Raw genomic sequence first — 17,267 nt, 5'->3', positions numbered from 1 at the left:
ATTTCAACATGATTTTTCACTGTTAGGTCAATTCACAACACTTCTCCGAATTAAATTAAGATCACGTGAAGCATCCAAAGACACAATGCAGTGGTTCAAAGTTAATGTTGAGTCATCATGTGTGGCTCATTTTTGAACAATGAAGTATTTCTTCTATAGACATTCCCGTACAGTTTTCCATGCAAAAACATCAAATCCAACACTGCTGCTGTAGTCTGATATTCTCAGAAATGCTTAGTTGTAAGTTTAGTGGGGTTTTCAACTTGCTGCAACAACTTGCCTGAGACTTTCTATTCAATAAGCAGAGATCAGCCAAAAAAAAATTGACAAAATCATGGCTAGGCAAATTGAGCACTTCAATGCATTTTAAGTAGATTTAAAGCATAGACCAGTTACAGTATATTGGGCCACACTTCAGTGAAAAGAATTTAGTTGAAATATTGCATCCAAGCTGTGCACTCTAAATTCTTTAACCATTCCTTCAATTCTCTTAATGGCATGAGATTATTCAGAGGAGGCACTTGAAATGTAGCAAAGATAAGATTAACCTCCAGCTTTTTTTCTATTCATATCTGTCTCATTTTTGTTTAAATCCCGAAGGATTTTCTTGTATTTATCCACAAATGTGGTGCTGTTGGCATTTTCCACTCTCCATAATCATTCTTAAGCTGATTGGCTTGCAAGGCCATTTCAAGTCAATTGAAAGTCAAACACCTTGACCCAAGTTATATATAGGCCAGACCCAGACTCAACAAGGGCAACAAATTTCAATCCAAAAAGGGCGTTTTGAACTGAATTTATTTTTTTTACTTCTATAGCTTTGTGGTTGCCATTACTAGCGTAAGTTTTAAAAAATAACCTTAGCTCATTTAACTACTTAAATTGCCCAGCCACTATGGAGGGATTGGAAAACATGTCTAGCCCACAGGATTATTAACCCAGCAGCAGTAACTTGATTGGAGCAAAGTATGTAATCTATATTGGAGGAACCAAACAGACACTCAGTGGCTGCTAGCCCGACCAGCTCCATTCAGCTCACTAAAAAGTTTCAGTTACCCGTCATTTTAATCCATCGATCCACTGCCACTTTGAACTCTTTGTCTTCATCCTCCTATATTTCCCAAATGATACTCAACATAAACTGAAGAAATGTTAGCTCTTCTAATTAAATCACTCATTATAACAGTTGGGACTTAAAATTATATTTATCAACCCTAAATAACCACCTTTTTAATTTATCTTTAGTTGTGGCTGTATCTTGCAGCTTCATTTTGCCAGTGAATGCAGCTTTGGTCTGCACCCTATCACAAACATTTTCTCTTTTCTCTCCACCCCTACCCTTCTCTGCAACTTAAAGCACATTTGCTTTCTCCTTTTTCCAATGCCAATAATAGGTTCTTGGGCTGAAATATTGTCCCAAGGGCTCTTCCTGACCTGCTGAGTGCATCCAGCATTTTCTGCTTTTGTTTAGCATAACCGCACCCTAACTCATCATGGCTAAGGTGATACTGATCTTTAGGTTTGATTGGGTAAACAGGGCAAGGTGAAGGTTGGCAGCTGGTAGCCCATCTGTGCTTCCACTGAGAGGAGGCTGTGCATTGGGACTTGACTGGGAGAAGAACTCACGTGGAAGCGGCAAACAGAGCCTAGGCAGATGGCCATGGGGACTGAAGCTGAGGGAATGTGAGGCTCGATGGAGATGTTACTAGGTTGTGCATTCAATGCACGTGACAGATTATACATTTCCATCCCCATATTCTCTCACAAGACAACAATGAATTTACTTGTGGTGATAACTGCAAAGGTCACAATTGTTTACTGCTAGTCAGTAAATGGACAGACGAACCTCTGGTGGCTACTGAAACCTTTTGAGTCATTTGATCATGAGGTGTAACTGCTGAGTCAAGGTATTTAGAAAGGAAAAAATGTAACTGATTTGAGTTAACACAAATAATTAATCAGGATAAAATATAATAAGAAGGACTGCACACATTGACAACACCATAAGTATTCTTTCCTTAAACAGTGATAAGATTGCAAATGAGTACCGACCTCAATAGCAAGAGGGAACTAGGGGAACATTAGCACTGCTACCATCATTAACCTCAAAATGCTGCAGTATCATTAAGTATGTATGTTAATTAAGCTCCATCTAACCTTAAGTTAATCATATAAGACAGTCCTCACCTAATCCTGCTAGTTAAAAAATAGCAGAGTCATAAATCTTTTTAGTTTTTTTGTCTTTGTGAAAGTGATTTTGAAAGTGAGGCTTCCACTTGTAAGTGCCAGAATATGTGTCCTAGGAATTAATAGGCTATTTAATCAAAGTTGAGAAAAAGACATTCTATTAATTTATGTGAAATATTATTGTTACTCTCATGTGCCTATTGAGTTTAAGGAATGCAATAGAACACTATTTAAAGCATTTTTATGCATGTAAGAACAAAAAGGAATTGCACAGTATATTCTTCTAAATATTTTTATTATGAGTAACATTTATTTTGATATATAAAAAACAGCTTCAGAATTGCAAACAGAAAAGAAATGATTTCCTTCCTCAGTGGAAGAATTGAGGTAAAAAGGCAAATAAAGTAAGTAGACTCTCTAAGAGATACCGAACACAAACTACCAAGGTGTCACTTTTACAGTGAAGGTACACTTGTAGCCAATAGATAGCAATTTACCGCGAGTAAGAAATGTTGTTGGATTTAAGCACCTTTCCAAGACTTACTGACAACAACCTGACTGATGCACCAGTGCAGTACTGAGGGGGAATGTAAGACTCTCCAAGATGTGATCTTTTGGACAAGTTAAACCATCTGCCCTCTCAAGAATTGCACAAAGTACCATAGTCCTTTATTGAAGAGGAGTTTTTGGCTGGTAGTTATAGGCTGAAAAGGAATTGTTACATTGCTATCTGTGTGTAAATTGACTGTTGCAATTCCTGCATTACGATAATGACTATTTACAAATTATCAATGTTTTTAAATTTTATTAGGACATTTAAAAATTTCGCATGCAAGGGAAAATATAATAATTTTTGACTATATGAAACTATCAAAAAGTATATGGTTCTCAGCTGCATTTTCAATGGAAAGTCTAGGAGCTTCTCCCAAGTTAAGTCCACACAGATATGTAGCACTAGATGACTAAAGGAAAAATCATTTGCATTGCACTCAATACTGCCTTGCCTTTGTGAGATGCTCACGGCTCCAAGAGGATTTTGTGATTGTACAAAGAACATCCTCCTGACCTCACTGCCGTTGACCAGGTGCAACATGGTGCCACCTGTGAGCATCAACCATGCCATAGACAAGTATCAAGGCACTGCCCAATGACCACCCTGATAAGCTTCTGATGATACAAAACTGTCAAAATTCTCCACTATTTCAAGCGTTTCTGATGATGAGTCTTGCAAATAAATGAAGAGCATGAGGCAAAGAGTTCAGTGCACTGCGGAACCACTGATGGACATGGGCCTGAGTCCAGTGGCAATTCCATTGAGGTTAGGTTGTTTTTTTTTGTATTGGAACAAAGCCATTATATGCCAGAAGGTGAGAATAGATTCGAAAAAGGTGATGACAAACTCACTAGTTGTGCTTTATGAACCCACCTCTTATCTTGCTAAAAGACAGTGACCTAGATGGCACCATCAAGCATTTTGGGGCTTCCCTGCTGCAGTGACCAAGTGCAAATCTGGAATGCAAAGGGCCACTCAATGTAGTTAGCCATCAGTTCACTATGAAGCCACTGCCTAACAGATAGTGCAAACTGGCTTGGTACATTGTCCATGGCCAGCCAAGGTAGATTAAAAGGATATTCAACAGTCTTTTGTCTTTCTTGTTTCCACCATACATGTGTATTGTTGGGAATGCATGCTTGCTTTTCTTTATCATCCCCACAGATTCTTCACAACTACCTTGTGTTTTTTTTTGCAGGTCGAGGACTCCTTGCCATCAATTGGATGAACACCTTTAGCTTTTCCTGGCAACCAAGTGAAGAGTTCTTCTCTTATGAAAACCACCTCAACCCAGCACTCAATAGAGATATTATTTGACCAAAGACTGTTATGCCTAGTTTCCAAAAACAGTTTGCAAAGTCTGAGCTCCTTCCCTTTTAATCTTCACCAACTTTTCTTGTAACAATTGGCATGTTAATTTACAATATAATGGGTAGTAAGTATATACAAGGATCCTGCCTACTTCTCTGTCTAGTTGATTTAGTGCAAGTACTGAATGTTCAGCCAGCAACCACAGTAGGGAACAACCAACATGATAAGATGCTGCATCATCGTGTGAAGAGAGGGTGGGTATGGAACCAATTTTTTGTGTTGGAAGAATACACTGGAACAGAACCTTTATACGTTGGCAAGGTAAGAACAGGATATTGAAAGCACAAAGATTGATGTTAATTTCATTAGCTGCTTTTTCTGAGCCCATCTTTAACCTTCTAGAAAGACAGAGACCAAGATTTATGAAAAATCATTCGCTGCCTTCTGCACAGCTGCCAATAATTCCCTATGTATCTAATGGGGTCTTTGGGATTTTCAAGCAGATCCTGAAATCCTGAAAATTTTTGTTAGCTGTGTGAGGTATGTTTTCACAACAGAACTTGGACATTAATGACATTCAGTGCGGGAGCGCAAAACTGTGGCAATTTACCAGCTATTATAATGAGGCATCTATTTAAACAGTCTGTGTTAGGTAGGCAATGGAAGATGCAATGCAGATAGATTCTCCATGGATTTTAATGGAGACAAGTGCTAGTCGGCCACTAAAGAATTAGTATTTTCATAATATTTTTCCAATCAATTAAGCTTTGTTAAATGCTTGCCATATGGATTTTAGCAAGGCCTTTGATAAGGTTCCTCATTGCAGGCTGGTCCACCGGGTTAAATCCAGGGTGAATAAGCAAATTTGATACAAAATTGCCTTGGTGGTAGGAGGCAGAGGGCAGTTTTGGAGGGTTGCTTTTCAAATTGGAGATCTGTGACTAGTGGCGTGATGCAGAGGTCAGTGCTGGGTCCTCTATTGTTTGTCAGATATTTGATTTGGATGCCAATGTAGGTGAGAAGGTTAGAAAGTTTGCAGATAGTTCCAAAATTGGATAGGGAAGAAGTTTGTCTAAGGTTACAACAGGATATGGACCAACTGGGAAACTGAACAAAGGAATGGTAGATGGAACTTAATTCAGACAGGTACAGAGTGAAGTTAGAGTAAGGAACATCATACACCATGAAAAACAGAGCCTTCAGGGGTGTTGCTTCAAAGAGAGATCTATGGGCACAAGTACCTATTTCTCTGAAAGTAGCAACATAGATAGACAGGATACAAGGTGTATGGCAACTGTTGGTTAGGCAACACTTGGAGTATTGTGTGCATTTCTGGCCACCACTCTATAGGAAGGATGTGATTAAGCTAGAGAGGGTGTATAAAATATTCACAAGGAATGGAGATCTTGAGTTAACAGGAAAGATTGAATAGGCTGGATCTGGCTACCCAGGAGCAGAAGAGGACGAGAGGTAAATTGATAGATGTATTTCAAATTTTGAGAAACATAAATAAAATATACAGCCAATATCCATTTCTCATGGTGTGAGGATCCAACCAGAGGGCATAAGTCTAAGGTGAGGGGGAGGAAGTTTTCAGGAGCTATGAAGGGTCAGTTTTTCACACAAAGAGTACTTATTCTCCAGAATGAGTTGCCCGAGGAGATGGTGGAAACTGGAAGAGTAATAACATTTAAGAGGCATTTTGACGGTACTTGACTGAACAAGGTATAGAGGGATATAGAATGAATGAGGGCATAGGGACATAATGGGATTTTGTGTTTGGTGGGTCATATCTACACAGTCTTATAGAGTTTTTCGAGGAAGTTACCAGGAAACAATGAAGGCAAGGCAGTGGATGTTCCCTTTGACAAGGTTCTACATGGGAGGCTAGTCAAGAAGGTTCAGTCGCTTGGCATTCAGGATGCGAATTCAATTTCAACATTTAAGAGAAATTTGGATAGGTACATGGATGGGAGGGATCTGAATGGCTACATAATTAGGCAGATTAATAGTTCACCATAGACTAGATGGGCCAAGGTGCCTGTTTCTATGCTGTAGTGTTCTATGACGCTAAGAATGCAGACAAGGTGGATTGGTATAGCCAGGCCCAACGCTCAGCATAGAAGCCATGGGCCAAGAGCCTGTTTTGGTGTTGTATAAAACCAGAAAGCACTGAAAATGCTCAACAAGTCAGCATTTTTGTAAATTTATACATTTAAATGCATAAACTCAAGAGTTTCTGCAGATGCTGGAAATCCAGAGCAACACACACAAAATACTAGAGGAACTCAGCAGGTCAGGAAGAATCTATGGAAATGAATAAACAGTTGACAGTTTGAGCCGAGACCCTACATCAGGATTTCATGGATGCTGCCTGACCTGCTGAGTTCTTCCAGCATTCGGTGTTCATTTAATTGCATACCTCTGTTTTCCCTTCAAAGTCTCGGCACTACAATTCCTTCAATAATTTACCAAGATATCTTTTGAGCATCACAAGTGAACCTGCTTCCAAGTATTGCATTCCAGATCACAACTCAGCATGTCAAAAGATGTTCCTGTTGAGACCTCCAGTTGCCTCTTAATTACTTTAAAAACATGTCCTCTAGTCATCAATCCTACAGTCACCAGAAAGATTGCCGCCTTTTTTGACTCTATCAAAAAAATCTGATTCTAAAAATTTATCCTCTGAGGTATAAAAGGTGGGGGTCAAATTTTTGTACATTGAAGATCGTGAACACAGCGCAGCACATCACACAAACCAATCTTCCGTCCTTGGACACGAGGAATTCTGCAGATGCTGGAAATTCAAGCAACACACATCAAAGTTGCTTTGATGTGTGTTGCTTCCGTCTTTGGACTCACTTTACACCACACGCTGTCGGAGCAGTGCTGCCAGGATAATCAAGGACACGACCCACCCAGCCAACACACTTTTCGTTCCTCTTCCCTCCGGGAGAAGGCTCAGGAGCTTGAAGACTTGTACGGCCAGATTTGGGAACAGCTTCTTTCCAACTGTGATAAGACTGCTGAACGGATCCTGACCTGGATCTAGGCCGTACCCTCCAAATATCCGGACCTTTTTGCACCACCTTACTTTCCATTTTTCTATTTTCTATTTATGATTTATAATTTAAATTTTTAATATTTACTAATTTTTACTATTTTTAATTTTTTAATATTTAATGTTTGTAATCCAGGGAGCGGGAAGCACAGAATCAAATATCGCTGTGATGATTGTACGTTCTAGTACCAATTGTTTGGCAACAATGAAGTGTAAAGGAGCGAGGGACTCTGTTTCACAGCCTCCACTGATATACCTACTGAGAGTAAAAGGAAGACAGAGGGGTGGAAAATAATGAGGAGATAAAAAGTGAGGAAATCAGTTTTAATAAAACCAATCTATCATTGTGTACTTTCAGCTTCATTCAGACATGGACAAAGGAGAAGGGTCTGTCAGATACATCCTCTCTGGTGATGGAGCAGGTACTGTTTTCACCATTGATGACAACACTGGAGACATCCATGCGGTACAGAGATTGGATCGGGAAGAGAAATCTCACTATACTCTGCGTGCACAAGCCTTGGACAGATGGACTGGTCAACCAATGGAGCCAGAGTCTGAATTCATCATAAAGATCCAGGATATCAACGACAACGAACCAAAATTTCTTGATGGACCTTATGTAGCCAATGTTCCTGAAATGTCTCCAATAGGTAAGGAATCATTCGTAAAACAGCTTCTTTAATGGAAGTTCTAAGTTTAGGATGTTCCTGTAAGTGACCATATAAGCCAAAACAGAATTTCTATTCATGTTATTTTAACAATATTGCAAGTATAAGAGAGATAGCCAATGTAACTTGTAAAAGTTAATTGAGCCTGTATCATACATACAATAAAAAGAAGAAATTGCTGTAAATACTCAGCAGGCCAGGCAGTATTTGTGAAGAAAGGGAGTTAACTTTTCAGTTCAGTTACCTTTTAACAGGGCAAAGATAGAAATGAAACAGGCTTGAAGTTGCAGAGAATGTGGAAGGCATAGGTGGGAAAAAAGGAATGCTCTTTGACAGGGTGAGACCAAAAGAGATTGAATAATATAAAAGTGAGTGAATGATAAAAGGAATATCATTGGAAAGCAAAAATGGGAGGAGATGGATGAAATTTGAGATAATAAAAACTATAAATGCTGGAAATTTGGGGACAAAGTTGGAATGGCTGATGATTTGAAATCGTTGAATCAGTATTGAATCAGGTGCTACAATCAACTCTTGTTGAACAAGCAGGTACCTGAAAGTAGAGAGGGAATTGGTTCTGAAAGAAGAGTGAACTCGAGCTTCCAAGAAACAAGAGTCATGTGTCTGGTATTAAAATTTACAAAAGATATTCCTTTGAATATGAAGGCTGCTGAGTTGGAAGATGAGGACTAGGTCCTTCCTCTGGGTGTGAGTAAAGAGAGTAAGGGAAGAAGTACAGGAAATAGAGGGGATGTATCCAGAGCATCATCAATTACGGTAGAGGAAGAATGTCAGCTGGGGAAAATGGAAAGCATATTGCAAACACTGAAGTGGAAAGTTGTCGTTGGTAATTAAGTGAACACTAACAATTCATGTTGACTTGTCAATCACACTTCTTTTACTTGTTCACAAGGAGAACATTTCAGCCCCTCACCAAATCATTCTGAACTTTTTTGTGGAGGTGGGTGGGGTTGGGGGAGGATCATTGCTTGGTGGGTGCATGCGAGGAGGGGTGGGGGTCTTTAGGGTTGTAATGTTTTAACTATCATTCATTCTTCAGAGCACCCTTCTGTTTTTGTGGATGTCTGCAAAGAACAAAAATTTAAGGATGTATATTGCATACATTTAAACAAAGAAATGTCATTTTTATATAGAAATTGATGAGATAGATACCAATATTGATTAAATAGAAAATTTGTGCACTTCTGAATCTTAGCATTGCATATTTAAGTACCAATTACAACACATGTTTCAGGTGTTAATAACCAATTAAATCTATGTGTTAAAGGCCAATACCTCTTGAGAATTAGGAAGGTACTACCCAATAATAAGTGTGGCCTTGGAATCCTTCATTTACGTCTTTATCTTGTCTCAGTATGCTTGGTGACCTTGGTTCCCAGGTTTGAACAGAAAGGCTGTACAAAGGAGAGTATGGCTTTCGAGGGCCATGTTCAGACTGGATGAGGGCATTATGACTGCTCACTGTCTCTCTCAGCTTATCATCTTGACTCTTGCCTTACTGAACTTCCACACTATGCAAAGGGGAGTTCAACTCTCAAATGTTTAGTTTAGCTTGAGACTATACAGTGTCTGCACTCTATTCAGTCATCATACCATATTAACCCTTGCCTTGCTGCAACATCCAGAAGGTGACACCCAATAGAGGTGGGGAAACTGGGAGAATGCAATAGAGTTCTTGTCGGAAAGGTGGGGTGGGGGCGGGACATGTAGTGAATGCAGCTGTAATATTTTTATTTCTCTTTACAAACTAAACTTGGTGCACTCAAAAGAACTGTTGCCTTTTATAATGTTAACCCTTTCCTTCAGCTGCATATCACACAGTGCACCCTGTTTAAGAATGAAAGTACATTTGTGATTGGAGTCAAGCATTCCTCAGACCTAACATTCCTTTCAGTTGTATTTTGCCCAGTGTTCTGGCATTCCAAATTATAGCGTCACACTCACAATCAATGTTTCTGGTGGTATTTTAATCCTTTCAAGAGATGTACGTTTCATTGGCAAGGCTAGAATCTAATTGTTCTACGTTGCCTTAAAATTTGCTGCAGCATTTGCATCAAAGAGACTCTCACAATGCTATTGGGTGGAGAGCTCTGGGGTTTAGACCCCACAATGATGAAAGAGTGGAAAGGATGCATGGTTGTCCCAGAGATATAGGTATATAGTCCCAGAGAGCAGTTTTGGACCCTATATCTGAAAAAGGATGTGCTAGCATTGGAAAGCGACCACAGGAAGTTTACAAGAATGATCCTGGGAATGAAAGGGCCAACAATATTAGTGGTTAGTGCAACACTATTGCAGCTCAGGGTGTCAAAGTTCAGAGTTCATTTCTGATGTCCTCTGTAGGGAGTCTCTGTATGACCTCCAAATTGAATGCATGGGTTTTCCCTGGGTTTTACCGCTCATAGTCCAAAGACATACCAGGTAGGTTAATTGGTCATTGTGAATTGTCCTGCAATTAACTTAGGGTTAAATCAAAGTTGTAGGGGATTGCTCGGATGGTGCAGCTCAAAGAACCAAAAGGACATATTCTGCACTGTTTCCAAAATTTAAAAAAGTAAATAAATTATAGCGATACGTTATCAACATTCCATACAATTGATTGCATCTAAGGTTGAAAGTAGAAAGTAGAAAGAGATCAATAAATTCTCTTTATAAGATGTTTGCTACTGTTGTGGAATTAAACACAATCACACAATTCAGCTTCTCTTTGCTTCAAATATTGCAACATGTCATCCTTCTTCTCATTTGATGACCTATTCCATTTGTTGCAATGTGACTCGGTAGTGAAGTGGTTAGCACAATGCTTTACAGTACCAGCGACACAGGTTCAATTCCCACCACTGTCTGTAAGGAGTTTGTACGTTCTCCCTGTGACCGCGTGGGTTTCCTCCGGGTGCTCCGGTTTCCTCCCACAGTCCAAAGACGTGCCGGTTGGTGGGTTAATTAGGCATTGTAAGTTGTCCCATGAGTAGGCCAGGATTAAATTGGGGGATTACTGGGCGGCGTGGCTGGAAGGGCTGGAAGGGCCTGTTACACATTGTATTGCTAAGTAAATAAACAAATTATGGTTAGAGTTAATTCTATCTCTGGCCATCATGTTAGAACATAGAACAGTCCAGTACAGTAAAGGTGTTGCACCAACTTTTTAACCATTCTTTCACTTCACATGGGGTTGCTGAAAAGGCTTTTTCTATTATTTCAAAATATGTATACTTTTTATGAATTAAGCTATTCTTAAGTTCTGTTAATTACATTTTTGTAAAGCATGTAAAGTAGAAAACGTCAATATTTTCATTACAACTCATTAATGTTAACATTTTACTATTTAGCATTTGTTTAATTTGTGTGCACAGTCTGGAAGGCCTAGAATCTGGCCCTTCACTTTGCAGTAGCTGCACCGACCTTCAGTACATCCCTCAGCACATGGTCTTGTACCTGAGAACATGACAGTTTGCAGCACTCATTCATGGACAACATCTTGCTCTGGAAGGTGAAGAGTTTCAGATGGACCAGAGGGCATCTTCATTGCGATGATCGTTCCCTAGCAACTGATGAAATTTCAAAAAGCATACTTAACAGTGCAGGGTCCCGTGCCATTCTGGATAAATCTCCACAGACATCTCTATGCCTTTTCCCAGACCACCTGGACAAACTCAACTTCTCCAAGGAGCCAAGGCTGGCACTTATCACCCAACTCTAATTGCTCTTAAACTACAAGGCATGCTAGGCCTCTTCAGAGGGCACTTAGAACTGATCACATTATCATGCACATAGATCAAGTCTCAAATACACTGGGTGAAAATTATTGACTTTCATCTTCATAAGATATGATTAAACCAGACAGGTTTTATAGTAATCCACTAGTTTAATGGTCATTACTGATGTTAGCTTTGCATTTTCAATTAGTCAATCGCATCTGTAATTCTTTGTTATCCTAGTGAGATTTGAACTCTTCTCCAGATTCTCAGGTCAGGCTTCTGGAACAAAAATTGTAAATACTCTGGTCCCATTCATTGAAGGTCTAATGATCAGCAAGTGAGTTTAATTTCAAGGGTTACTATGCTATCAGTTAAAGGTCTGAGCTTTTGATGGTCATGTCTTCACCTATGCTAGTGAGCTTGGAGCAAGGGGTGTAAGAGCTCCTACTGTGGGCCAGGTTGTGCTAAGATTCAAGATTATTGGTGTGGGTGAGCAGGAAGAAACAAGAGAGGACAGGTGTGGTTCAGAATATTCCTGAAGTCAGAGACTTCATATTCCTCCTGAACTCACTGATGTCAGCTGTGGCTCAGTTGGTACACTCTTTTCCTCGAAACTAAAAGATTCCTGGTTTGAGTTAAACTTCAAGGTCTTGAGAAGAAAATAAAACCAACCTTGGACCTCAAGCCTAGAGACATGATAGTGTTACCCTTTTGGATAGGTTTCCTCAGAATAAGATTTAGGTTTATCTTTTTGATAGGCGTTCATAGTTCAATGAAGCTTGAATTTCAGCAGTAGATTTGCTAACACATATGCCACTGTTTCAATTAATTAGTACCTTTGATGCAGGACAGATTTTTGTCTTGAAGAGTTTGCATTAGAGGAAAGGCAAGCCCATGGAAGAATTTGAAAGGCAGGATGAAAAATTCAAACTTAAGACGTTGTCAGTATTAGTCAGAAGTGATGAGTGGGCAGGGGGCAAGGTGTCAACTTGTCGACAGAAAGCAGACATTCAATGTGACACAGCAGAGGGATTAAGGCTTCTCAAGGAAAGTACTGGACTAGTGAAGTCTGCAGGTCACCAAAGCATGGGCAAGGGTCATATTGAAACTGAGGTGTGGCATGGTTATGTTATCCAGATGGAAGAAGACAATATATCTGTTGGAACTGATAGGTGCCACAAATCATGTCTGCCTTGCTTATGAATTAGAGAATGATCACTGATGGCCATCACAGAATGCAGTACCCAGATAGGTAAATAACAAAAATGGAATAGGACTTATTAAGCCACCATGAAGATTTTTCATTTAATTCTTGTATCTCTTTGGACCCCGAGGTAGAAACTTGTTTTTGGTCACGTGTACTAAATGCCACGGCTTGATATTCATGAGAAGTAATAAGATGCCTGAAGTAATTATAATTGGTTTGACAAACACCGAAGAAATGTTCCATGGCTCCTGTCAGGGATAAGTGGATTGATACGTGATTTTTCATCCTGTTTCTGTTTTCCAAAACTATGTTGCTCACCTTAAGTACTTATTATCAATGTAAATCGTAAAAATCTACAAAGGTTCAGATTTATCACACGTACATCAAAATATATAGTGAAAGGCATCATTTGCATTAAGAGCAAAAAAGAAGTGATGGGCAAGCCACAAGTGTTACCACACATTCTGATGCCAATACAGCATGCCCAGGATACTCAGCAGAGCAACACAAGCAACAAAATAAAGCAAGACAACAGTAGCAAAACCTGCCCCTTTCTCACCCTCTCACCCAGTCACAGGCACAGATGGGACTCCAGCACAGGACAGCCCACCACTCAACCTGCAGTCCTTGGCCCCAGACTCTCAGACGCACATTCAGATGTCATAAGAATTAAGCTGCATCATTATTTGACGTTGTGATTGGGGCCAGAAAACCTTCTTTCCAAAACAGGCAATTAGCCTCTGCATTCTACAAAGATTTAGAGGATGAATTAATGAGAAGAAGCCCGAGGGCCAGATAAACTGTCTCGGTCTAAAATGTCGACTGTCCGTTTCCCTCTAAAGATGACGCCTGACCCATTGAGTTCTGCTGGCAGCTCATTCCTTTTGCTGCAGGGGAAATGATAACAATTCACCGCCGCCTGTTTTACAGGATAGTGTCATCGAAACGTCTCCAACAATTTCCTTATGCTAACCAAGCCAAATAAACTAACCAATAGAAGGATGTCAATTAGAACAAAGATGAGGAAGAATTTCTTTCGCCACAGAGTGGTGAATCTGAGAAACTCATTGCTACAGATGGCTGTGGAAGCCAAGTCATTAGGTATATTTAAAGGAGAGGTTGTGAGGTACTTAATTAGTAAGGATATCAAAAGTTATGATGAGAATAGAGTTGGAATGGAAAATAAATCAGCCATGTTGGAATGCTGGAGCAGACTTGAAAGGCTAGTTCTGCTCCTATGTCTTAAAGGAATTCTCCGGTACATATTCTTCCATTCCCAAGTTAACAAAACTGTGCCTGCCTTTCTTCTCTCCTTAGGTACGTCAGTAATACAACTGACAGCGAGTGATGCTGATGACCCCACATATGGAAACAGTGCACGAGTGGTTTACAGCATCCTTCAGGGACAGCCATATTTCTCAGTGGAAGCAAGGACAGGTATGCAATAACTCAGAGTTCAAGAGTAAAGAAATGTGCGGTGCTCTTCACAGGTCCGCTGTGCAAGCACATTAATAACCTTTTAAAAGGGATAATGAGTGTAAACTCCCAGAACAGGACTGACATGCGGAATGATTTTCGGTGCCATAAGATTATATACAAAGCACCGGTGCCTGTAAATGTTTGGTGTAGCGATGTTGCACCATCCATAACATGCAAAACATCATACGCAGTAGAATCAAACTGCCGAGGTTAATCGCAGACAAGATGCATGGCTCAAACCTTCTGCCACAGACTAGCCATGAGTCAGGTGTCAGACCAACGAAGCCTTAAGCACCAGCTTCCACAGTTGATAGGACATTGGCTGTTGGAGGTGAGCAACTGTGTCACAGGAACATAGAAAACCTGCAGCACAGTACAAGCTCTTCGGCCCACAAAGCCATGGCGAACATGTCCTTACCTTAGGAATTACCTAGGGTTACCCATAGCCCTCTGTTTTTCTAAAACCCACATTGTCAGGTACCACAATGGGTAGGGCCCCCTACCACTACCAACTACAGAGACTAGACGGAGGAACGTCCCCATCCAGCAGTTGTTGTCTGGGAGGAAGGTAAAGGAGACACTCAACAGTTCAGACACCTGTTCTGCCCTCTGCCATCAGATTTCGGAATGGCCCATGATCCATGAATACGATGTCCTTATTCCTTTTTGTTTGCATTATTCATTTAATTTGTAACTTATACTAATTTTATGTTTTTTGTACTTGACTGCGGCTGCAAAACAAATTTTACATCACCCTGATAATGGTAACAAACCTGACTCTGAGTGTTCGTAAGTTGTCAGATTCCTAACCTGGGATGAAGAGTGACCCCCCCGCCCCCCACCATGTGAGGACCAACGTTCCGGCCGGGACTTTGCTGAGTGTGGCCAGCTACCCATACGCTCTGCTGTGTTATTCTGTTTCCTGAATAGACCATCATCAACACCTCACCTCCTCAGGAGGCGAAGAAACTTCGCATATTTCCTTTGACCATCACCAATTTGTATTGAGGCACCATTGAAAGTATCAAATTTGGATGCATCACAGCATGGCATGGCAACTGCTCTGCCTGTGACCACCAGAGGCTGCAGAGAGGTACGGGCACAGCTCAGTACCTCACAGAACCCAGCCGCCCCTCCATGGACTCTGTCTATATGTCTCACTGCCTCAGTAAAGCAGCCAGCGTAATCAAAGACCCCACCCACCTGGGATGTTCCCTCTTCTCCCTTCCCAACAGGCAGAAGATACAAACAGCTGAAAGACACAAAGAAGATACAAAAGCATGTACAACTAGGATTAAGGGCAGCTTCTGTCCCACTGTAATCAGACTATTGAATGGACCTCTTGTACAATAAGATGGATTCTTGGCCCTCGCAATCTGACACATCATGAATGTACACTTTATCATTTACCTGCACTGCCTTTTTTTGAAAACTTTTGCCCTTTATTCTGCATTGTTACTGTTTTATCCTGTTCCAGCTCAATGCACGGTGTAATGATTTGATCTGGGTGAACAGTATGCAAGACAAGCTTTTCACTATACCTCGATACATGTGACAATAATAAACCATTTTCAGAGGTAAAAGTCAGCCACATTTCTGTGAGTCTGACGTTGTTTTAGCCAGACTAATAAAGAACAACAGGTTCTTTGCCTCAGTGGTTTTACCACAACAGGTTATTTCATGGTCAGTATTGCAGACACAAGCATTTTAATTCAAGATTGTTTAACTCAATGATTTTAAGTTCCCCAGGTGCTCTGGTGTGTGACATCTCATCATCAGTAATTCAAGTCTCCATATCATTACTCTAGCGATATAATCGATATGCTACCATGCTAACTGGACCATAAGGCAAACCAGCAAATCCCTCTCAGCAACGCAATAGCTCACATATTCGACACTTTTTAAAATTTTAAACACTTCTGAGACTTTTATCGCAGTTTTACTGAAAATTGTCAATTTGATAGCAGTTTTCAAGGTTTGCTGAACTAAATTGAAGTGAATTTATTCTCTGCACTGTTGTTAATCTACTACTTCCCTGAAGCAGTAAGGGCGCCCTCTGCTGGTTGGTTCTCAAAACAGACCTTGTTTTAGTAGAGAAACAATGTCTGTCTTTTTTCCCCAGGCATCATCAGGACAGCTTTACCATATATGGACAGAGAGATAAAGGATGAATACCTTGTGGTGGTGCAAGCCAAGGACATGGGTGGACAAATGGGCGGATTATCAGGCACAACAACTGTAAACATCACCCTGACAGATGTCAACGACAATCCTCCAAGATTCCCTCAAAGTAAGTACAGCTCTTATTTGGATCAATGGTTCTCTAATGAGAAAATGCTTATTGGTTCCATGCTGAATTTACAAAATCTTTTGTTGTTAATTGTAATCCACAAAAACTTTCATCCATAATATTTCACCCTATCAACACATCACTCTATTTCTTTTTGCCTTGCAGACACATTATTGTTCCTCATATCTTCTGAAGTAAATGATATTCGTACCATAAAGTCAGTTATTACAATCAGGCTGGTCAGTGAAGTCTTGTCCCAGCCCTTCTGACAACTAGCTGGCTACTTGTTATCAGTCTTCCTCTGCAATACGGCACAGTGCTACTTTATCAACACTGGTGATGCAAAAGGTCATTTCCCATAAGCTCGAGTCATAACTGATCTCTAGCTACTGACATCACATTCCCCCAACAGGATAAAGAACTTACCAAGTACAAAATACAAATAAACTATAAAGTAATTTATTATCAAAGAACATATATGTCACCATATACAACCCTGAGAATTGTTTTCTTGTGGGCATTCAGAGTAAATAAAATCAATGAAAGACCGTACCCAACAGGAAGGGCAAACAACTAATGTGCAAAAGACAACAAACTGTGCAAATACAAAAAAAAAGTAATAAATTGTAAAATTCCTGTAACATCTGAAGCAGCATTGGCACAAAAACCAAAAAAGGACAACCACTGTTATCAAAATAAACTGAGGTATTTTCCAGAGCAACTCTCTAAGTCCACTACGGCTTTGTTTAGCTTTAAACCCACTCTGTAGTTTACTGAATAGGATGAAAA

At 40.1% G+C, this 17,267-nt stretch overlaps 1 protein-coding gene across 1 annotated transcript in view; it reads left to right on the top strand.

The window, feature by feature from the left end:
* The window catches only part of LOC134357700 (cadherin-20-like), a 196,663-nt gene that overhangs the window by 118,958 nt on the left and 60,438 nt on the right, over positions 1-17,267 (top strand). The window contains exons 2-5 of the mRNA XM_063069324.1: positions 3,939-4,372; positions 7,471-7,765; positions 14,027-14,146; positions 16,311-16,478. Coding sequence (XP_062925394.1) covers positions 4,151-4,372; positions 7,471-7,765; positions 14,027-14,146; positions 16,311-16,478 — 805 coding nt within the window. The 5' untranslated portion in view covers positions 3,939-4,150. The remainder of the gene's footprint in view (positions 1-3,938; positions 4,373-7,470; positions 7,766-14,026; positions 14,147-16,310; positions 16,479-17,267) is intronic.

The sequence above is a fragment of the Mobula hypostoma genome, chromosome 17, assembly GCF_963921235.1.
Source record: "Mobula hypostoma chromosome 17, sMobHyp1.1, whole genome shotgun sequence".
Lineage (NCBI taxonomy): Eukaryota > Metazoa > Chordata > Chondrichthyes > Myliobatiformes > Myliobatidae > Mobula > Mobula hypostoma.
This window is presented reverse-complemented; position numbering and strand designations above follow the sequence as displayed.